This window comes from Aspergillus lentulus (genome assembly GCF_001445615.1).
Source record: "Aspergillus lentulus DNA, contig: Alt16, strain: IFM 54703, whole genome shotgun sequence".
Taxonomy (NCBI): domain Eukaryota; kingdom Fungi; phylum Ascomycota; class Eurotiomycetes; order Eurotiales; family Aspergillaceae; genus Aspergillus; species Aspergillus lentulus.
Window position 1 is genome coordinate 4,648,419 of NW_028322113.1, and position 21,021 is coordinate 4,669,439.

At 51.8% G+C, this 21,021-nt stretch overlaps 9 protein-coding genes across 9 annotated transcripts; 4 read left to right on the plus strand and 5 right to left on the minus strand.

The window, feature by feature from the left end:
* Window positions 1–1,767: 1,767 nt before the first annotated feature.
* ALT_8981 (uncharacterized protein) lies at window positions 1,768–3,069 on the plus strand (the record flags this gene model as incomplete). The annotated part of the gene is made up of 1 exon (XM_033563250.2): window positions 1,768–3,069. One exon carries the CDS (start codon window positions 1,768–1,770, stop codon window positions 3,067–3,069), a length of 1,302 nt encoding a protein of 433 aa, XP_033419141.2.
* Window positions 3,070–3,095: 26 nt separating this feature from the next.
* ALT_8982 (uncharacterized protein) lies at window positions 3,096–3,434 on the plus strand (the record flags this gene model as incomplete). Its single annotated transcript, XM_089600505.1, has 1 exon — window positions 3,096–3,434. The coding sequence occupies one exon, from the start codon at window positions 3,096–3,098 to the stop codon at window positions 3,432–3,434; it is 339 nt and encodes a 112-aa protein (XP_089455398.1).
* Window positions 3,435–3,556: 122 nt separating this feature from the next.
* ALT_8983 (putative MFS transporter) lies at window positions 3,557–5,540 on the minus strand (the record flags this gene model as incomplete). Its single annotated transcript, XM_033563251.2, has 10 exons — window positions 3,557–3,568; window positions 3,621–3,863; window positions 3,917–4,136; window positions 4,180–4,664; window positions 4,709–4,728; window positions 4,777–4,874; window positions 4,921–4,976; window positions 5,026–5,053; window positions 5,106–5,299; window positions 5,346–5,540. The coding sequence occupies 10 exons, from the start codon at window positions 5,538–5,540 to the stop codon at window positions 3,557–3,559; spliced, it is 1,551 nt and encodes a 516-aa protein (XP_033419142.2).
* Window positions 5,541–6,189: 649 nt separating this feature from the next.
* On the plus strand, window positions 6,190–7,756 carry ALT_8984 (glycoside hydrolase family 88 protein; the record flags this gene model as incomplete). Its single annotated transcript, XM_033563252.2, has 3 exons — window positions 6,190–6,195; window positions 6,261–6,404; window positions 6,452–7,756. The coding sequence occupies 3 exons, from the start codon at window positions 6,190–6,192 to the stop codon at window positions 7,754–7,756; spliced, it is 1,455 nt and encodes a 484-aa protein (XP_033419143.2).
* Window positions 7,757–7,917: 161 nt separating this feature from the next.
* ALT_8985 (uncharacterized protein) lies at window positions 7,918–10,458 on the minus strand (the record flags this gene model as incomplete). Its single annotated transcript, XM_033563253.2, has 2 exons — window positions 7,918–9,546; window positions 9,595–10,458. 2 exons carry the CDS (start codon window positions 10,456–10,458, stop codon window positions 7,918–7,920), a joined length of 2,493 nt encoding a protein of 830 aa, XP_033419144.2.
* Window positions 10,459–11,238: 780 nt separating this feature from the next.
* On the minus strand, window positions 11,239–13,099 carry ALT_8986 (beta-xylosidase; the record flags this gene model as incomplete). Its single annotated transcript, XM_089600506.1, has 4 exons — window positions 11,239–11,544; window positions 11,610–12,325; window positions 12,375–12,782; window positions 12,835–13,099. The coding sequence occupies 4 exons, from the start codon at window positions 13,097–13,099 to the stop codon at window positions 11,239–11,241; spliced, it is 1,695 nt and encodes a 564-aa protein (XP_089455399.1).
* A 526-nt stretch (window positions 13,100–13,625) lies between these two features.
* On the minus strand, window positions 13,626–14,874 carry ALT_8987 (uncharacterized protein; the record flags this gene model as incomplete). Its single annotated transcript, XM_033563255.2, has 2 exons — window positions 13,626–14,014; window positions 14,064–14,874. The coding sequence occupies 2 exons, from the start codon at window positions 14,872–14,874 to the stop codon at window positions 13,626–13,628; spliced, it is 1,200 nt and encodes a 399-aa protein (XP_033419146.2).
* Window positions 14,875–15,341: 467 nt separating this feature from the next.
* ALT_8988 (fasciclin domain-containing protein) lies at window positions 15,342–16,127 on the plus strand (the record flags this gene model as incomplete). Its single annotated transcript, XM_089600507.1, has 4 exons — window positions 15,342–15,655; window positions 15,704–15,803; window positions 15,858–15,956; window positions 16,002–16,127. The coding sequence occupies 4 exons, from the start codon at window positions 15,342–15,344 to the stop codon at window positions 16,125–16,127; spliced, it is 639 nt and encodes a 212-aa protein (XP_089455400.1).
* Window positions 16,128–18,196: 2,069 nt separating this feature from the next.
* On the minus strand, window positions 18,197–19,473 carry ALT_8989 (uncharacterized protein; the record flags this gene model as incomplete). Its single annotated transcript, XM_033563258.2, has 4 exons — window positions 18,197–18,659; window positions 18,711–18,828; window positions 18,876–19,257; window positions 19,312–19,473. The coding sequence occupies 4 exons, from the start codon at window positions 19,471–19,473 to the stop codon at window positions 18,197–18,199; spliced, it is 1,125 nt and encodes a 374-aa protein (XP_033419149.1).
* Window positions 19,474–21,021: the final 1,548 nt, after the last annotated feature.

Consider the following 21,021-nt stretch of genomic DNA (forward strand, 5'->3'; position numbering starts at 1 on the left):
TTGACTTGATGTGAAACTGTTGCGTCCCAGGTGAAAGCAGGAGAGAGAAGAAGTAAGCAGGAAACGAGCAAGCACCTTCCATATGTGATGGCGAGACATGCCGCAGCTTTAGCTACTACTGGTCTATCGAGAACCGAATGCATCGCACTACCCAAGCTACTGCATCTTTACAGATTTGGTCAATTGCGACCTAACGGAAAGGCTCTTAATTGCAGTGGCAGTGGGAGACATGGGAATTTGGGGCGAGGTCATTTGAATGCAGCCTCACCGATCTAGCCCACCAACCAGAAAGATAGCCTTGTGTCACGAGCGAAGCAGCGCCTGAGAGAAGACGATGCCCTGGGTGCCCCCAGAGAGCGCTAATGCACACAGCCGCGGAGGACGGTCCAATCTAAAGATGCGATAAAGTGAACATTTGGCGCCTAAGGTGTCACTATTCCTGAGTCGCGCTGGGCCAGCCTCATTGCCAAGTTAATCACTGCACTGTTTTCCTCAAAATTTAATAATCTCTATGAACTACCAGACCTCAAGGGACCCCAGGATCCCCAGGTCATCCTAAATCACACGACTCTCTGCATATTCCTCTACCACCTATAGGATGTTTCTCTCTATAATTAGTAAGGGGTTGTTGAGAGGCTTATCTGCTCTGCTCTCCGTGCTGTGCTACTGTAGAAGCCTTTTGACAACAAATGGTGAGATACCAGGATTCCAGCGAATACTATATACGCCGGTTTATCTCAATTCCGAGCCCGTCGTTGGCTGAAAGGTATACTTTGGGTCGGCGCGGGGTAGCAAAACGACTACAGGAATGATTGATCTGGTTCAACACAGTTTGCACGGAAAGAGTGAATAGCGGTAGCGGTGGTGATGTCCCTGGGTAAGGCCACAGTTGGTTGTTGGTTGTTGTAGGATGAATATGTTGCTCCAGTTGCATAAAGTGGATAGAATTATGGGATTCTAGGTTCGCCTAACCATGGGAAAGAATAATAACAACCATTCCTTATTTTCAGATCTCTCTTATTCTCTTGTCTACGGCGGTATCAGTAATAAAAGATACATCAGGTAGTCCGAGTCGATGCTCGGCATCTCCACCAGCTGTTGCTGATCACCAATGACCTCGGATATCAGCATTCCATGACGTTACAGCAACAAGGATGCATATTTCCCCTCTCTGAGTGCATTGGGTGCACAGCCTTCGGTTCGATATATGATGCAATTAGCCACACCAGCCAAGATGAATACAGTGTTCTGTTTGAACCAGCTGAACCCGAGGCACGGTATATTCTCGCTATAACTACAACCCTGGCTGATCTGAGGTCATATATCCATAATCTTACTGTTCACAAACTTATGGCGTTTATCTTAACAGAGCACATGTCGCTACCGAACTCCGACAGATGAACGATGCCATCCTGATTCCCTCTTACTATGACTCCATACCTGATGTCACGTCTCGGCTTTATGCAATCAAGATCCCCATTGACGCTCGACGTACCCACCCCCAGAATCGATCCTACAATGTGGTACCGGAAAGTAGCATAATTGACTCTTTCGACTTTTCAGGACATCCATCCACAATCATATGTCTCGAAGACTGACATTTAAACACGGCCTGTCACCTCCCAGGAGACAATGATGAAAATACAGGTGAAAAACCAATGAAAGAAATTTCTACTAACTTTGAAAAAGATCGATCGCACTCATCCAAACATCTGGGCGCTTTGGCTGAGCGTTTCGCTGGAACTACCGATTCATATACTGGATATCATGTCCGCCGAGTCCGCACCGGCAGCGGAACAGCCGGACCACACATATGACCACGAAAAAGCCGAGGAATTAGCCAGGGCAGTCAAGAAGTTTGAAGAATCCGACCAGCCAAATCAGTCTCACCGCGAACATGCCTCTCAGTCCAGCTCAGACGGAAGTCTCAACGAACCCTCAAAAGAAACCCACCACGGCAAGCGCGAACTCACCGAGGACGACTGCTACGACAAGCTCGGCTTCTGCTTCCCCCGGTACAAGAAATGGACCATCCTTACTGTCATCTTCGTCGTGCAAATGTCCATGAACTTCAACACAGGCGTCTATGCCAATGCAGTCCCAGGCCTTCAAGAAGAGTTTGGCATTAGCGCGCAGGCGGCCCGGATCGGCCAGATGATCTTCCTTGTGACATACGCCTTTGGCTGTGAGCTGTGGGCACCCTGGAGCGAGGAGTTTGGTCGCTGGCCCATCATGCAACTGAGTTTGTTTCTTGTAAACGTATGGCAAATCCCTTGCGCCGTCGCACCGAACTTTGGGACGATCGTTGTGTGTCGGGCGCTCGGGGGCCTCAGCTCTGCCGGCGGATCAGTGACACTGGGCATGACGGCCGACATGTGGGAGGCTGAGGATCAAGGATACGCGGTTGCGTATGTTGTTCTCTCGTCCGTCGGTGGGTCGACCATCGGTCCCTTCTTTGGCGGGTTCATCGGGCAATATCTATCATGGCACTGGGTGTTCTGGGTGCAGCTGATCTTCGGCGGCATCACCCAGGCAATGCATTTCTTCCTTGTCCCTGAAACGCGCGCCACGATCCTTATTGACCGCGAGGCCCGCCGCCGTCACACAACCGGGGACGATGTCTACGGACCGAACGAGCTCAAGACGCCTCGTCTGGATGCCAAAGATGTGCTGCGCGTCTGGCGCCGGCCGTTCGAGATGTTCCTGCGCGAACCCATCGTGCTCTGTCTGTCCCTGCTGTCCGGTTTTTCCGACGCCCTCATCTTCATCTTCACCGAGTCGTTCAGCCTCGTTTTCGAACAGTGGGGATTCAGCACCCTCGCTGTCTGCATGACCTTTGGCTCGATCCTGACCGGCTACGGAATTGCCTACCTGATCTTCCTACCGGATATCTGGCGTCAGCGCAAGATCCGCAAAATGCACGGCCCCGCAGCTCGGCTGCCTGAGCGGCGCCTCCTGCTTCTCTTATTCATCGCCCCCTGGAACCAATCGGGCTACTGGGCTTCGCTTGGACCTCAATGGGACCGGCTTACACGCCGTGGATCGCACCGTGCATTTTCGCCTGCCTGATCGCCATGGCCAACTACGGCATCTACATGGCCACGATCGACTACATGGTCGCCGCGTACGGGCCGTACTCCGCCTCAGCGACGGGAGGAAACGGCTTCGCGCGGGACTTCCTGGCGGGCATTGCGACAATGTATGCTACTCCTATGTATGAGAATATCGGGGATAAGTTCCATCTGCAGTGGGCGAGTACTTTGCTGGGCTGTGCGGGTATTCTTGTGCTTATCCCGTTGTATATCTTTTACTGGAAGGGCCCGATTATTCGGGAGAGAAGCAAGTTTGCGCAGACGCTGGAGGCAGACAGGCAGCGGCATATGAGTCGGCGGGCAAGTTATTTGTCAGGGAAGCAGAAGCCATACGATGTTTGATTATTTCAAATTGTATATTATGATGATCCGTGGACATCCAAGCTCATATCCTATGACCTATATTGTGTTGAGATATAACATAGAATATGCCACCCGACCAGCTCGTCCTAAGGCCATCCATTCTAGTAAACATACTACGCGACATTAGCTTCCATCGACCCGTGAATTAGCAGTGCCAGAACGTACCCTAAAATCCGGATTCTCTTTGTCCGTCAGATCCAAAAAGGCATTGGAATGCTCAATCTTCTCGTCTACCGACGTCTCGGATGGAGAAGTTTGCCCGGCTGCCGCAGCAGCGCTTCTCTTCTTCCGGTTACGGGCCATAAGGACAGTCCGCAGTGTCAGGAGGATGATATTGAAGAGAGCATACAGGCAGAAGTGTGCGGTTAGGCCTTTGTGGTATCTTGGGGCGTCGTCGGATCGGAAGATCTGTTACATTAGGCATGTCAGTCATTGCCATCTAGATGGGATGATAGGCTGACCTGAGGTGCGGCGGCATTACTGGCGGACCAGGCGATGAAGGTCACTGCCAGGACGGTAGACTTCTTGGTCTGTCCGGCCACGTTTCTCGAGATGAGGGAGAAGAGCAGGTTGCCCTCGGCGAGGATGAACTGCGTGCAATAGAATGCGATGAGTAGACCGGCACGGGTCTTCGGTGTGGGAGGGATGGTGAAGATGATGGCCGTTCCGATAATGGCGGGTCTACAGAGTTAGCTCGGTTCGAACTGCCAGAGGAACAGCTTACATCGTCCACAAATGCATGATGAGAATAGTCTGCTTGGTCCAGGTGGCAAGGGACGCACCACCGACCATCACAGCGATGGTAACACCACCTTGTGCAATGTTGAGCAGCTGAGTCTGCAAAGTCGTAAAGCCAAAACTCTTGATGATGATGTTGGAGAAGACACCTAGTCCACCGATGACCAAGCAGCTGGTCATCTGCAGCAGCGCATAAAGCCAGACAGCCGGGTCTCTGAGCACCTCCATCACTTGGTACTTCTTGAACACCCTGTTCTGAATACCAGTCTCATTGGCACGCACTCGCTCGACCATCAGCCGCTTGTCCTCCTCGCTCCAGCACTTGGCCTTCATCGGGCTATCGGGCAGATACCAGCCCATGAACAAAGCCCAGGCGCAGGTGGCTACTCCGAGCACAAGGAACAGAAGCTGCCAGGATTTGATGGAATGGCCTCTGTAGTGTTCGACACCGTACGCCAGCAGACCACCGATCTATTACTGTCAGACAATACTTCGACCAGAGTATAGGAACGAACCATGAGTTGCACACCCATCACTACCACCCGTCAGTATATGCCTGAATTATAGACCTGGAAGAACATACTGCAATACCACAAACTGGTCAAGATCGTCTGCTCCGATCTCGTGTACCACATCGATGTCATGAGGATGAAGCATGGCTGCACGCAGGACTCGAAGATACTACTCTTGTCAGCGGGCGCGTATTATGACCTTAACGATCTCCTACCCAAGAAGAAACCGAACGACCATCAAACCAGGAAAGTTGGTCGCCGCAGCGCTACACTGCATAGAATAAGCCTCAAATTCGCAGATCGTTGACGGAACCACTCACAGCAATCACAATACCCCAAAGGAACACACTAAGTCCACAGTCAATTCTCGTAATCATCCTGATACGGTCGACAAACGTACTTGCACGCAATGTATTTCCCCACAGGCAGCTTCTGCAAGAGAAAGTTGGTCGGGTACTCTCCTACCAACACACCGATATACAGGATCGTTCCCAGCCAACTATACTCATTGCCAACGAGACCTGCATCTTTCTGGATTCCCATGATTGAAGCGAAGCCAAGTGTGCCCTTGTCGAGCGCCTGACAGAAATACGTCTACAGTTGTTAGACCCAAGCATCTCAAGCATAGAGGTAGACATACCGCAAGCATGCACACCAGCACGCGGCGGTTGATCATCCAAAACAACCGCCGGTTCGTCGCCTTGTCGACGTGAATGGCGGTCGAGTTCGCGTACGCTGCTGTTTCCTGGTCCAGCTCGCCATGGTGGAATGGCTTCACGGGAGCAACCGTCTCCTGCTGTTCGGCCTTGGAGACTTTACCTTCGATGTCAGGCATGGTCAATGTTTGGATAAGTGGCTGTGTATATCAGAGTGGATGCGAGCGTGAGCTAAATGTGACTTCGTGTCGATCTGCGACAAGCATCCTATATACCCAATGTACGATCACGGACAAAGAGACAGAGGGAAGGTGATCTGGGGTTGTGGAGGCCCCGGTTTGGAGTCCGATGGTTCCCACAAAACAACACAGTTCGTCGGCTAGGATAGTAGCAGGGTTCGCAGAGAGACTAACGGGGAAGCTCCGTTATTCTCTCCGGAGATTTGCTGGAAGGTCACAAACTTTGTTGATGCGGGGCAGACACCATCAAGGGATCGCTCCTCAGCGCGGAGATATGAAGCTGCCGGAGAATGCCCGGTACTTGGCCCGCGGAGCCCTATACCCATACCAACCTGATGAACCTGATGGATGCTGAGAACAGAAGTCGGCATGCTCTCCGTGTCGTGGTGGATTTGGCTGGACGACGTTGCATTCGGGTTTACGTATGGTCTTACATGGTTTGTCATGATAGCTCTACCACAGTATACTCTGGAGAAAGATTGAAAACGCAGGAGATTTTCCTATCCCATCACTTTCATACTTGAAGCCTGCGCTTCGAGTAGCAATACGGCCTGTGATATTGGAGGCTTTAACTAAGTTGCCCGACAACATGAATGTATACTTCTCTCCGTTCCAGTTTTCAACGGTGAAACACGTTTTTGTACTGACTGCTCTATCAAGGAACCTGCACGGAAAAAACTGAAGAGCGAGACGAATGGAACGATCGCAAAGGCCAGTGGTATCCCACAGTCTGTGATTCACGCACTCTACTCTGAATCGGTGGCCGCAAAACTGTGGAATGTGGCCAGTAGAGCGTTGGGAAAGGTGGTTATACACCTCAAATAGTGGAAGACTATACTGACGCCGTCTAGATTGAACCTCCAACCTTCTTTCCCGAGTACACAGGCAAAGATGGAGCCACATACGTTTACCGACACCTCAGCTTCTGGACGTCTGGCTTCTTTCCCGGATCCCTATACCTGCTGCTCGAGCGCCAGACCAAGTATAACAACAGCACAGAGCCATCAGCTCCTCATCCTCTCCTTCTTCAACACCTTTGCCAGTGGTGGACCATCAACCTGCATGAGAACGCCACCCTGAACACGACACATGATCTTGGCTTCATGATTGCGCCCTGGGCCGTCAAAGCGTGGGAGCTACACCGAGATGCAAGGGCGTTTAACAGCCTGGTGACAGCAGCAAATACTCTTGCTAGTCGATTCTGCCCCAAAATCCGGTCCATCCGCAGCTGGGACACCTGTGTGACGAAGCGGTATTCGTACACAGATCCGTCCAAGGACTTTCTTGTCATCATCGACAACATGCTCAATCTCGACATGCTGTTCTGGGTCGCCAAAGAAACTGGCAATCGACATCTGTATGACGTCGCAGTGGCACACGCTCGCACAACGCAAAAATACCATATTCGCCCAAATCACTCCACATACCACGTCGTGAACTTTGATCAAGAGACATGCCTGCCCAAGGAGAAGTTGACGAACCAGGGCTACAGCGACGAGAGTTGCTGGGCCAGAGGTCAGGCGTGGGGTATCCTCGGGTTCTCACAGACATTCCACTGGACTGGTGATCCGTCCTTCTTGCAGACGTCGCGACAGCTGGCCGATTTCTTCATTGAGAACCTGCCCGCCGATGGTGTGCCGTACTGGGACTTTGATGCACCCGTCACGAGCGACTCGCCGAGAGATACGTCCGCCGCGATGATCGCATCCTGTGGAATGCTCTTGATCTACAAAGCACTCAGGGCGCAGGGCAAGTGCGACGAATCACAGCATTATGTCTTTGCTGTCAGGCGAATTGTGGAAGGGACATTGATCAAGTTTCTGAACCCTCCGACATTCAGATTCACAGTCCAGCCCTCCGGTCGAGGTATTGAGACATACGAAGATGGCCTGCCCTGCGATCACGAGGAGAAGCCGGAACCTGCATTCTTGGCTGTGGACAAGTCCGTTGCGACGAATGGGATAAACGGCGGAGGGGTAAATGGTAGTGAGAGCAAGAAGCCGATAGCAGAGACGATCCTCACCGGGGCCACGATCAACAACTATGAGTTTGCTCCCAGAAGATGGGCCAACCATGGTCTGGTCTATGCGGATTATTATTTCATGCTTCTGGGGAACATGTTGCTTGAATTGGGCTTGGTGCCGTCGTTGCCATAGATACATAATCAGGTCGATTGACCGACTTCTACTTTTTGTAGCTGACGTGTCAGCTCTCCAGAAGACAAACTTGACTCAAATTCCATTACCATTGCCGGAGTCAGAAGTAGGTTTCTTGCACCTGAACCCTAGTAGGCCGAGGTAAACTGCAGAGCTGAAATTCATCGGATGTTGCCCGGTACTTCGCCGTTGGAAGGGAGGTTTTCACCGTTCAGAGGATTTCCGTACCGACTTATTCGATGCCCTGGACTGGATGGTAAGTCCACGAAACGACTCGCATAATCAGGATGCGGGTTATTATTACAATCATTATAAGACTGGGCCACCGGATCCCACAGCGGCTGTGCATGCAATGTCTCTACAGGCGGACCGGAATACAGAGATGAGACATGATCCTTGCGCAGGAGAGCCGGGTCGAGCATATGTACGTCCGACATCGGTGCATACTGTGGCTGCAGCGAGAGAGGAAGCGGCGGAAAGGCGAGACTGAGAGCGTTGTAGAGCGAGCCGTTTGGGGAGGGCCCATTCTGCATAGGGTCACTGTTGCTCCAATCGCCTGCATAAGTCGGAAGGTTTGGGCTTGCTGAGTGAGAACCGTCAAACGAGCCACGCTGAAGATTTGTCCGAGATTGGGAATTGACAGGCCCCTCGTTGCCGTCCGAGTCTTGCTCCGCCACTGGGTCCGCTCGTTCTGTGGAGTCCGAATATACAGTTCGCCGGATATCCAGGCTGGCCCGACCGGACGCATGCTTACGTGCGTTGAGTAGTCTTTTTGCGAAGACGGATGCCAGATTTTCCAGGCCAGGTGTGTTCGGGCCCGCCCATCGTCGGGAAATCTCCCAGAGACCGGCGACAATGCTGTCCAGTTGATCGGGAATTGGGGTTTTGGTATAAGTTGAATGAGTCAAAAGCATGCGACCGGCGATAAAAAGGCAGAACGAGAATTGCGGATTGGTGAGTATAGGCGAGTGATGAAGGAATTGTTGGCCGATGGTAGCAATCTCCGCCGCAGCCTCGATGCAGGTCTCCGCAGAGGCCACGGATGGGAGTCTCACAGGACACTGTTTCCAGTGCGAGGGCGGATATGCGATGCTCTGATGAAGGAGAATGACCGCGGTGTTGTGGGTCATGTGTGCCAGAGTGAGGTTCGGATCCATCACTCCATCCTCATTTAAGACCGATGCGGTGCGCCATTTGGGTGGCAGGAAAAGCTTCCATTGCACGAGGCGCAGATCGAGCTCCTTGAACTTCATCAGCCACAGCTGTGCCTTTTGCGCGTTCTGAAGGTTCAAGGCGTGCTGCAGAAAGAAGTTAATGACGAGGGTAAGCGACTCGGTCGCCTCGATGCAATATGCGAATCCCCCGATCGCATCCTGCTCCGGGTCGCCTTTGGCAGGGTCACTGTCGACGAGATTCGGACTACTGCTGCTCAAAGTGCTTTTGTCGGAGATGCCAAAGAATGGTGCGCGCACCTCGTATTCCTTTTGCCAGAGAGCACCTTCGCAGGGCAGTCTGCGCTTGACATCGGCACTCGTGAGACTGAGGTTCCATCCCGTCGACACGCTGCAAAATCGGTCCATCAGAAAAACAGTCCAAAATACCCTCCGTCGCTCCTCAGCCTGCCACCAGAACTTGGATGGTTTGAGGAAGACCATGCGCTGGATGAGAAACTCGCCCTCCTCGGATCCCTGATCACCCTGCGACTCTTCTACACTAAGCTGAAGTTGTTCAACGGTGCGAGTCATACTACCGACAATCGACCATGCCGATGGCCCGCGGCCACTGCCAATCTATTTCCGTCAGTGAATCTTGTTGTGAAAGCGGGCGATATGACCTACAGTATCAAAAGCAATAATAACCAGGGCCTGCAGATTCTCGACCGAAAAGGACTCCATACTGTTAAGAATGACCTTTTGTCGACTGGCAACCGCCATTTCCGTGCGGACCTCGTTGGTGCCGGCGTCAGAGTGATGGCTGAAGCGGATGCAGGTCGCCACGATAGCATGCAAAATATGGATCGCTTTGTCCCAACCTTCAGTGGTCTGTATTTGCTCCCGGAATTTTCTCACATGGAGAATGGGTATCCAATGGTGGACATTTGCAAAGTAGAACTCGACCAGATCGTTCATCACTTCTCGAGATGGCAGGCCATGCGCGCTGAGATGAGCCGATGAAGAATGGCCCGGCGGAGTTAGTCGCCCGGTCGCGCTTGATTGTGACTCGATCTTTCTGCGTTTAGCAGGAGGGGCATCTCGCTCAATGCTGTCCTCATGGGCGTCGTCAACTACCGAACGAAGGCACCCTTCATTGTCCTCTGCCAGCTGCAGTAGAGTGTCCTTGACGCGATCGCGGACCTGATCTATGCTAATCCTCTCGAGGTCTCTGCCGTTCTGCGGAACATCGCCTGCTGAGTTGCTGACCGTATCCCAGATCTTTTGCCACAGAATTCCCTGACCGATGAACATGTTCTCCAGCGCGTCCACCCGACGTTGCAGCTGTTCGACTGCCCCGGCTCGCAGGCCCGGTTTCAGGCGGCCGTTGTCGTAGAGACAGATTACATTGAAGCGGACGCATTGTGAGCATGGCTGTTCCCGGTCGCATTTGGCTTTTTTGCGCCGACAGGATTGACATGCAGGGATCTTGTCCTTGTTACTGTCCAGCTGGTCCAGATCCAGCGGGGGTGCTGTTGACCTTGGGGACATTATGGCAGAGGGACGAAGTCTCAATGTAAACTCATGATGATTGTCATGAATTGCGAGAAACAGACTCTGTAAATTCTCCAGAGATCATCAAATATTTTTTCGGGGTTTCCTGGCACCCATCCGTCTGTGCAGGGACCAGGCACACCCCATGGGGTAATCGAACCTCAGTCAAGCTGTCACTAAACTAGTCGACGACGCCTCGTGTCCTTGCGCCTGATGATGGCATACCAAGGTTTTTCCCCCGCACTTTGATAAAGTAGTCACTCGACCAGTCTCCATAGGCCGGCAAGGCAGTGGGGAAGACCACCCGTTTGATCTTTGATGGGAGGTCTGAAATTGAGACGCGTGCGCCGTACTCCGACTGGTTGACGAAGTCCATTGCCTGGCAAATGGTCTGTGAGGGCTGTGGCGTGCCACTCACTACACTGGCGGATAAATTGCCGGAGAAATCTCCGCGACGAGCGACTCTCCACCGGAGTTATCTTGACCTTGGTTGAAGTCGTTCTAAAAGGTTACTTGTTCGAACAGCTTTGATGGAACGAGAGATTATCACCAGCACTGAGCAATGATAGGTAAGTTCCTGGTGGTTTGGTAATGGATGAAGATGTTCCTCGTGGTTCAATTAGAGCGTAGAGAGACAATTACAAGAGTAAACAAGCCGTCTCTATGATGATCACGTGGTGATTATTTGTTTTGATCACATGATCTGTCACCGCGTCCCGTCCATCCACAGGATTTCCCATCATCCGCTGAACTCCATCAGCTCGTACAAATTGAGCCTTATGCAGACCACCGATCATAATCAGGAATATCCTCGTTATAGTATGTCTCTGTGACTTGGGAAAATCCTACTTCGGGTGCCTGGGGCGGCCACGGCTGTCCAGTGCCGGTCGCAAACAAAGCAAAACTCGCTCCTTCGAACACAAACCAACCCGGCGGAGCGAATGCCAACCAAGACGATGACAGCGATACCAGCCAGGTGGTTGTCTCCTCTGACCCGAAGCTATATCCCAATGTGTAGGAGAGGGGTTCCGCGCGGATATGCAGCGTCAAGTCGGACGGAATCGCGGACGAGTTCAGCTTTACCTGATTATACTGTTATGCGTCAGCAGCATTTCCTGTCTTGTCATCGCGGAATCAAGGTCAATTACCTCCGTGGTCCCGTTCTTGATCAACTGAGTGAAAATACACATGCCGGTGCCATTCACACAGCCAGACACTCCGATATCCTGATGTTGGAGCTCACTCAAATAGGCACTGATCCCGACAGTCTCACCGTAGCCCAGCCCGGACGTTGTGGGAAGCAACTGCGCGCTAAAGGTCATGTTCAGCGACTTTTGCTTCCGCAGAATGGCTGCTGGGGTGTCCCGATCGCTTAGACCGAAAACGTTCGGTCGGAAGACAATTCCATGAGACTCCTTCCGACCGTTGCCCTTCTTCAGATCGTAGGTGGGCGCATACGGAGTCCGCAATGTGTACCATGCGGGATCAAGCGTCTTCTGGTCAAATGTGTCGATGAAACGTGACGGTGGTAATTTCTGATCGGGCGAAGGACCGAAGGATTCACTGAGCAGGACTGGATTACCGCCATTGATCATCGGCCATCCATCCTTCCAGGTGACTGGTGACATGAAGGTCTCCCGTCCCAGGGGCGACGAGCCGTTGATCTTACGTCGAGCGAGGTAGACCGCATAACTATCGCCGTTGGCCGCTTCGAAGATGGTCGCATGGCCAGTGGATTGCACGGTGAGGTTATCGTACCCGTAGGCTCCATTAAAGAGAATTGGATTATGCGGCGCAGGCTCCCAGGGCCCTTCTGGAGACAAGGAGCGTGCAATACTGGCACGGTGAAGGTCGTCCGTGCCGCCTGCCCGATTGTTAGTCGACTGGCACTTCATGGAGAAGGTGATACTTACCCTCGGCGATGAGGAGATAGTACCATTGATCCCGCTTGAACATCTTTGGGCCTTCGGGACGAGCACTGGCATTATGCGGGAGCGTGCCATTCCACATGGAGCGATACTCTCCGATACAGCGACCACTGTCGACATCTACTTCACACTGGTAAATTCCCCAGATGCGATCCTTGTTGTTGTTGGGAGCCATCAGGTTCAAGTACACTTTTTGCGAGACCGGATCCTGGAATAATGCGGGATCGATGCCCCAAGGGTCACCCCAGATAGGATCTGACCAGGTCTTGAGGTCGTGCGACGAGACCCACATCACTCGCGGCCAAACTCGGGCGACCGGGTCGTATGTCCATCGGGTCATTGCAGCGAGGTAGTATTTTCCATTGACATAGGAGAGCGTTGGGGCCCAGGCACCTACCCATACACCATATTAGACGATCAGATATAAGGGCAAGCGTGTACTAACCTGCGCCCGTTGGGGTTCCATATAACTGAAGCTGCTCCGGTCTGGTGAATGCATGAGAGAAGAGCTCCCAGTTGGCCAGGTCTTTGGACTTGTAGATTGGTGTGCTCGGCCAGTACTCGAATGAAGAGGTTGCGAGGAAGTACTCGTCTCCTACTCGTAGAATCGAAGGATCAGGATTCCATCCAGAGATAATGGGATTCCGGATCGCTAGGGTGGTGAGCACCCAGCTCTGAACGGCCAGCAGAAAGAGTGTGAACCGTCTCATTGCTGTCTGCTATTCTCGACCGCCTTTAGCATGTCTAAAGAACCCTTGCATGTAGGAATCCGTATATATAGTATCTTTATCTACTGGGAAATATCCTCTAACTGCAGCATCCTTATCGTCGGGATCCACAATTGGTTCCTTTCCCCTCCCCATAATAGTAGATGGTGTCCGGGGTATCATCCGGGGGAGAGCCGGCCACTGATAGCACCGGGAGTGCCAATTCTTAGTTGGGGCATTCTTTGACTTTGGTGTATCCATTCAGACAAGCCAGTATTAGTCTGTGTTGTCTCTTCCCTCTGTTGATGATTAATGGAGCCGCATATCGTGCCATCGTGGAGTATCTGTTCTCCTTGGTGGCGAAAGATATATATCTTATAACTGCCTATCGACTGATGGAGCCTTGTCTCGTTTATGAAGGCAAAGAATGCTCAGGATGGTACATGTCTTTCACACATTGAGGTAGCCATGTCCTATATAATACTAAATCTTCTCCAGTTTCTTTCACACTCGTGAAAAATTACGCTAGCTAGTATGCCCAGATCAAATCGCCCCAGCTGGGATGATCGTTGGACGAGACAGCGCCCTCGAAGCCTTCGAATTCCTTCGCCTTGGTAGTCCACGGGGCTTTCTCCTTTCTCTTGACCACATACTGGTAGTACAAAATGTCCCACATCGGGTTCTGACTCGTCACGCCACGACTCTGCTCAGAGATGGTTGCCCAGGGTCCATTGACTAGGACCGCCTCGCACCTGGACCACTTGGGATCGTACTCGACAGTCTCGTTCAGATTGTACTTGGCTGCATACTCGGCCGCTTTGAGCAAGAGATTGTGGCCCAGGCTGTACAGATCGACACCCTGGCTTTGTCCGACGCGGGCGCCGTATGCAGCCCAGCCAATACCAGACATGGTGTGACCTTGCAGTATGTCAGTGAATAGTCAGTTAATTTGAAAGAAGGTCCATACTTTGATCACGTCCAGCTTCCACCGATTGACCCGTCTCCGGATGGTACTGCGCAAAGAGACCCGCGCAGTTGTCCTGGATGAAAGCATTCATTGCATAGTTGTACAGCTCGACATCGTTCAGATAAACTGCAAAACTGAGGATCGCCTTGATACTGGCCATCCCGTAGTTGGCCTGCCCTATAACAACTGATTGGCGCGAGAACAGCCAGTACAGCTGGTTGCTGAGCCCCGAACCACCCTGCCACTTGGCTCCGGCTTCTGTCCAGTTGCCCTCCCAGCGCATGATTTCCGCCGCGTTGACGAACAAATCCCCGTCGAGACCAATCATCAGCGAGCGGTCCGTTCCAATGATGTCGGTCAGGTTGCTCCCCCAAGCATCTAGAATGGTAGTGCTCCGATCCCAGTGCGACTGGTTGCGGGTGATGTACCACATCAGTGCATTCTGCCATGCCGCGCGAACGTCATGCGCGAACGAGGTATAGTTGCTGATCTTGCCGCGGGAGAGAACCGCGTGCGGTCCCTGCATCTGGTAGCTGGCTTGCGAGTATTGATCGGCGCTGAACTTCTCGTAGGCAGAGGCCCAGGGGTCCTTCTTGGACATGACATTCGTCCGGATGCGCTCCAGGTCCTCGTGCGTGTGCCAGATACCGGGATGAATAAAATCTCCGGGGCGTCTCTTGAGATATTTGGTTGAATCGATGCCGGAGAAGTCGCCGACGTGAGGAATGGGCCCATAGACGCTGGGAACGTCCATCACAATGGAGTGACAGACGCCTGCCAGGGCGAGGATGTTTAGGAATACCTTCAACATGTCGCAGGATATGGTTCATGAGCCGATAGCTTCGAGGCCTGTCAACATTTTGACTTCGACAAGGGTTGTTGGAGTACTTATATTTATCATTTAATCTTTGCATGAACCTATAGAGCAATGCATTATTCTTTCTGGTATCGGAAGAATTGCGGGACAGAATGATTTCACTTTCTTGCCCCGCATTCTCCGATAACTGTTGCTCAGTCTAGAGTTTAATCTAGTTGAGCTTGTTCTCTGTTTGTTCTTCATGACTGCCGGGGCAAGGCCGGCGTCTGCGCCGAGCGCTTTAGTGACTCTATTCCTCAGATGCCCGCATTGATGCCCCGCGTTATTGAGTACTGGTCCTTGTTATTACAGTACTGGTGAAGATCGCGTTATTCAGGAATCTGCGCGTGGATTCTGTCTGACAGCTATATAGTCATTCACCTTCTTTACAGTGACTAGGTATCTCTTGCAACCTCACCAACATGAAGCTAATCCCTACCCTCTTGTCCTGCTTGACGGTATGCAGCAGTGTCCTCGCTGCGACTGAAGATCCCCTCAATTACAGGAATATCAAGCCCTCCTACGTCGCTCCAAAACTCTCCAACACAACGACGCTGCTGGAATTTATCAGATCCCGCTCAGATTTGAGTAGACTCTCAGAAGCGCTAGACAAAGTCGGCGGCTTCTCGGAAGCATTCAGCACGGATCCCACCTGGAAATTTACTTTCTTCGCCCCGAACAACGATGCCTTTGAGAAGAATGTGGGCAGATATTTCAACACGTTCGAGTCTACTCCGTATGGCTACCCGACAGAGTCGTTTCGCCGGTTACTGACTGTTCATAGGAAAGGGAAATGGTGGCTGGGGAATACCATCCTACATCACTACGTTCCCAACACAAACTTAAAGTACTCCAATTTCAATGAAACTTATCAGCAATTTCAGGTGATATTAGCAGTCAGGACTCAAGGACATATGCATTGGCTGACGGGATGTTAGACTGCGACTTTTCTTTATGTCGGAGCTGAGGTCCAGAACGGGAATATTCTCCTGAACAAGGTTGCTACTGTGGTAGAAAAGGATATTGCAATTACACAGGTATGCCAGACGTCTGCCCAGAAGGTTAATTGCTAATGTCTCCAGGGCGTCGTACACATTATCGATCGTATCCTCGACCCCTCTGCTCAGATCTTTGAGGGTGATCTGTCTCGAATCTCGCAGGCCTTTATTCCTGGTAGTTGCTCGAACCCGAACCTTCCATACTGCTGACAAAACATGGACTGGTGTACGGGAATTGCTGCTATGCGTAGTTTAATCCGAACTCAGAATGAGTCCATCTCGGAGTGACTACCATCGGTCAAGCTATCTCTTATATAATCGTGTATTCCTCATGTGAATAGGATAAAAACACTCAAGTTGAATTAGTCGTAACTACTAAAATCGTAGTCTAAACACCAGCGTCTGATAAGGCTGCAGCACGCCCTTGTAACCATCGACCTTTCCCAAAGTCTTGTGAGACCACAGTTCGGTGGTCTTGACCGGCCCATTAATTCCCAGTCCCAGGTCAACGAATGAGACCGACAGATCCTGAGGATAGCTCTTCTCATTCAACAGAAGAACGACATATCCACCTTGCACCTGGCCCGCCCATACCTGCCATGATCCCTCATTACTGGCAGACTCGATATAACGCACCGCCTGGCCCTGCGAGTCCTGGTTAAGTGCGATAATATCCTTGTTTCTCAGAACAGCCACGCTCTCGTTCGAAAGCTTGGACAAATCCGCCCCGATAATCAGCGGAGACTTGAGCGCCGCCCAAAACGCAAAATGGGTCTGCTGCTGATACAGCGTCATATCGCCGTTGCCGATCTCCAGCATGTCCATGTCCAGCCAGTGTCCCGGCGTCTGGTACTGACTGATCTCGCGCATCTTGCGGATGATGCTGAGCACCGAGCAGCCCGCATACCCGGTGTTGAGGCAGTAGGCCGTCTTACAAGCGCAGCCCGTCTCGTTTGTGAATTTGGCGGTGATGTCGCCCGACATGCGATAGGAGTGGCCGATCTCTGTGATCAATTAGCCTCTTTGCAGAAGTTGCGGATGGTTTGAACGTACTCCCTCCCCAATGCCACGGAAACTGATATCCCCACTCACAAACTGAGTAGAAGATCTCCCGACCAGACAGCTCCAGCGCCTTTTGCATGACTCCAAATCGGACTTGCGGCGGCTCCGTCATGGCCTGGAATCCGCCGCAGTTGTCATACTTCCAGTAATCCACGCCCCAGCCCGCGAGCGTCTGCGCATCCCGCTCCTCATAGCCCCAGCTTCCTGGCCGAAAGCCGCAGGTTAGGATCCCGCTATCGCCGTACAAACCGATCTTCAGACCCTTGGCGTGGATATCGTCTATGAGCGGCTTGATGCCATTAGGGAATGAGGTCAAGTTGGGCTGGAGGTATCCGTCCGCGGTGCGCGAGTAATCCGACCATCCCTCGTCGAGGAGGATATACTCGTAACCCGCGTCTTTGAGGCCGAGGTCCTCGAACAGCTGGACGGTGGTCTCGATTACGGAAGCGTTGATGTTGGACTTGAAGGTGTTCCATGAATTCCAGCCCATTTGCGGGGTTTGGCCTAGAGTCGGCTTGCCAGCGACTGGGTTGAGCAATAGAAGGCTGGCCATGAGGCCGAATGCATTGTGGTGGTACATTGTGCTGGTCGCTGGAATGAGAATGGCTTCTAGGGGTGCACAATGCAGTGATTTGTGTTTATAGCTACTATTCTTCAACCCCGCGACCCCGGATCCCCTCCGGAAAACATACAAGGTCCAGATGCTGCAGAAGTGTGGGGTGACCGTTCGTGCAGGACATGGTCATGGCCGTGGAATGATTGCCGGAGTTTGCCCGGCGGGTATCTGACGATGACTGTGGCTTGTTGTCGACTCAATTTGAGGCTTAGTCGTGGCTAACTGAAGATCTTGATTATTGAAGCTGACTGAAGGCTAGCTGTGAGTAGAAAATGTGGAGTTGGTATGCCTGGGGTGTTTGTCCCCTGTACTCATGCTGAAGATACATCTCCGACATATCCCATTCCACTATATATATCGGCAGACAAGATGTAAGCAACATGCAGTGATCAACATCCGACTGGTTAACCGACTCATGTTTTGAGTTATTTAAATTTTATCTTGAAAGAACGTATTATCCATGCACATATTCCTCATTAATTTATAATTAATCCCAAGCCAGGCATACGTCTATATCTCCTGGAATATATATACAAGAAATCTGTAACCACATGACAACCGTTTAGAGCATGGTAAGCAGAAGAAGTAGAGAACCAATCGATCAAGGATGATCCCGATTTAACTGATCATTCGAAATCACCGAAATTTCCACCTGTTTCGTAATGCCCTGGTCGAGATGCGGCGGCGAATCCCGCCGACCACTGACGGTCGTATTTGTATTGCTGACGGGATCCAGGATCCGCTCAATGCTGCCGGTATCCAGGGGACCATTCTTGGTGAAGCGACGCGTGCGCCGGGACTGCGCCGTCTCGTCATGACCCGTGCGCCGCTGGCCGGTCGCGGGCCCGGTGAGCTCGTAGGATCGCGAGTAGCCGCGGCTGGAGAACTTGCGGACGGAGGAGATGATCAAGGGCCGGATACAAGGAACAGAAGAGGTGATGATGATGATTGAGTTCTCGACGTAGCCCCAGCGGATGAGCTCGACGCCTCCGCTGGCGCCGAGATTGGTGACACTGGGGACCTCGTCCAGTTTGGTGGTTTTGATGATGGAGGCGACCATGGCACTTGCACGGGTCAGTATCGTGATGGTAGTGAATGAGGAAATAGGGACATACACAAGACCCAGACTGAGGAGAATGATCAAACTGATCTTAATGCGCATCTTCAGGTTGAGATTCCAGAAGATGAGTGTAGGAAACACGGCCAGAAACAGGTCACAGGCGGAGTTTGCGGCTGTCACAAGTCAGCATAGGTTCATAGAGTCAGAAACGGAGACATACTGTTAGAGTAGTAGGCAAACTGGATGACGGCGTGGACATCACCACAGGTGGTCTTCGTCGTAGGGTCCCACAGAATGCGCATATTGCGACAGATGCTCAGCGGCAGCACGGCCGAGACAACATTGCCGGCGAACTGGAGCAGCATCACCGTCCATAACGCGATCTGATACTTTTTGTTGTTTCCGAGAATGGCCAGGAGGTAGAGGATGAAGGAGCAGCGGGCGATGGTGGTGCTGATGGTCACAATTGGTACTTGGATGGCGATGTACTTCAGGACGAGTTCGACTTCGTGCGGTTGTTCCGCTTCGAGGAGGAGGAGATTTTTGCCAAAGCCATGTTGCACACACTGCGTCAGGAAAACAGTGGAAATGACGACCAGGATCTAATGCGACCAATGTCAGTAATGCGATAGAGCCCGCGATGGGCTTGAACGTACCAGGGACACGATCATCAACACATCGTCGACGCGAAACTGGCGAATTTTGATCTTTGCAAAGACTCGCAGGAAAACGATAATCACAGCGATGATCACTGCGGCCCAGATGCCCCTTACGAGGGCCGGGCCGAGATCAGCTGTGGTCTGTGAGCCCTGGGCCATCGCGGATGTCGACCGACCCTTTGCACTCTGTGGGGGGGATATCTCGACTGTCGGGTGAGGACGAGATCAAGAAGAGGACAATGGCAACAGAGTCGATCAGGTCATGATCTGTGAGGCATTATGGTAGAGCGCAACGACTGAAGAAATTGCAACACTGGGAAGCATCGCTTAATAATAATGGCAGCGAATATTCTTCAGCTCTCAGGCACAGGAAATATTCACGACTGCTGCCAAGTGTCTTCCCAGGCACCGGAAGCTCAATGGCTCCGACGATTTAGACTTTGCAGCTTGACCACGGGGACAAAGCGATTCATGGACGAAGCAAAAAATCCATTCGTCTGGTCAATGGGAATCTAGCCAGACAAAAGGGGATCCGCAGAAGGTTTCCAAGGTTATGGCTGGCAATAGATCGAATCCCGAGCCGTGGATAGGGTTCTGAACAAGCTATATTTTGCAGTCGGGCGGACTTAAAGAGCCGTTGTGAGGGGCCCAAGTGCACAATTGAGTTCTTCTGGTATTTCCATCGGTCATAGATTGGTCAAGTCTCAGATTTTGGTCAGTCTGAAGGCAAGAGAAGAGGACATGGCCGTGGAGTGGAGCACGACCAGACCTCAATAATCATGAAGCTATCCATTCATAGTTTTGCCTGACTCTCGACCTGAACTTTGTCTTTGCCGAGCTGCAACCACCGCCGTGAGAGAGCAGATGCCGAGATATGCAAGCGAGGAAATGAGGGTATAGTGTATACTAGACTCGGAGCAAGAGACACCGGCCAAACTCTAACGGGCATCAGAGACCCCCATTCGCGAGAACACAATGAAGTGAGACATTGTCGGCATATCGCCTCTTCCATTGGTGGTTCTACTCTTCTGGAATTTGGGACTGGTGGGCCAACTTGTCCATTCTCCACTGTCCTGGCGCGAGTCATTCCAGATTCCCATTTTTGCTCCGAATCCTACCCAGTAACCACTGCGATTTTGTCCGCTCGCTTCCGCTGGGAGGAGTGCAGATCTCATTTATGAGATACAGTCAGTTCCAAAACCTCATATATGATATCCCACGGGGTATCTTTCCTAGATGATCTTCGCTAGGATTGATATAATGAGAAACTTATTCCCGTACCCCTTCATTCCATAGACGGTCTCGCTGGCAGCTTGGCGGTGGCTGATTCAGTAGGCGTGAGACATGCGAGTTTACTTTCGTATACAAAAGTTTACCGAAGAAACTCCTTCTTGATGACATTACTAGTACCGTTGGAGAAGTTGACAGAGACGCTTCTGCGCCATTATTGCACCGGCGATAGCTGTACGTGACTGGAGACACTCATTTTTTCGATGTCCTTTGGAGCTCCGGAAGACAGTAAGACAGTGGGGCCGAACCGAAGAATAGCAGATTCTATTATTAAGGACCGATTATGTGTGTCCGGCCTTCTGCATGCCATTTGTAACAGTATGCAGAGATGATCAAAGTGTTGTGGTTGGCTGCAGTGTCATTGTTGCTGCCGAATAGGCTTGCCCAGAGAGACTTCACATAAAACCCTGTTAATCA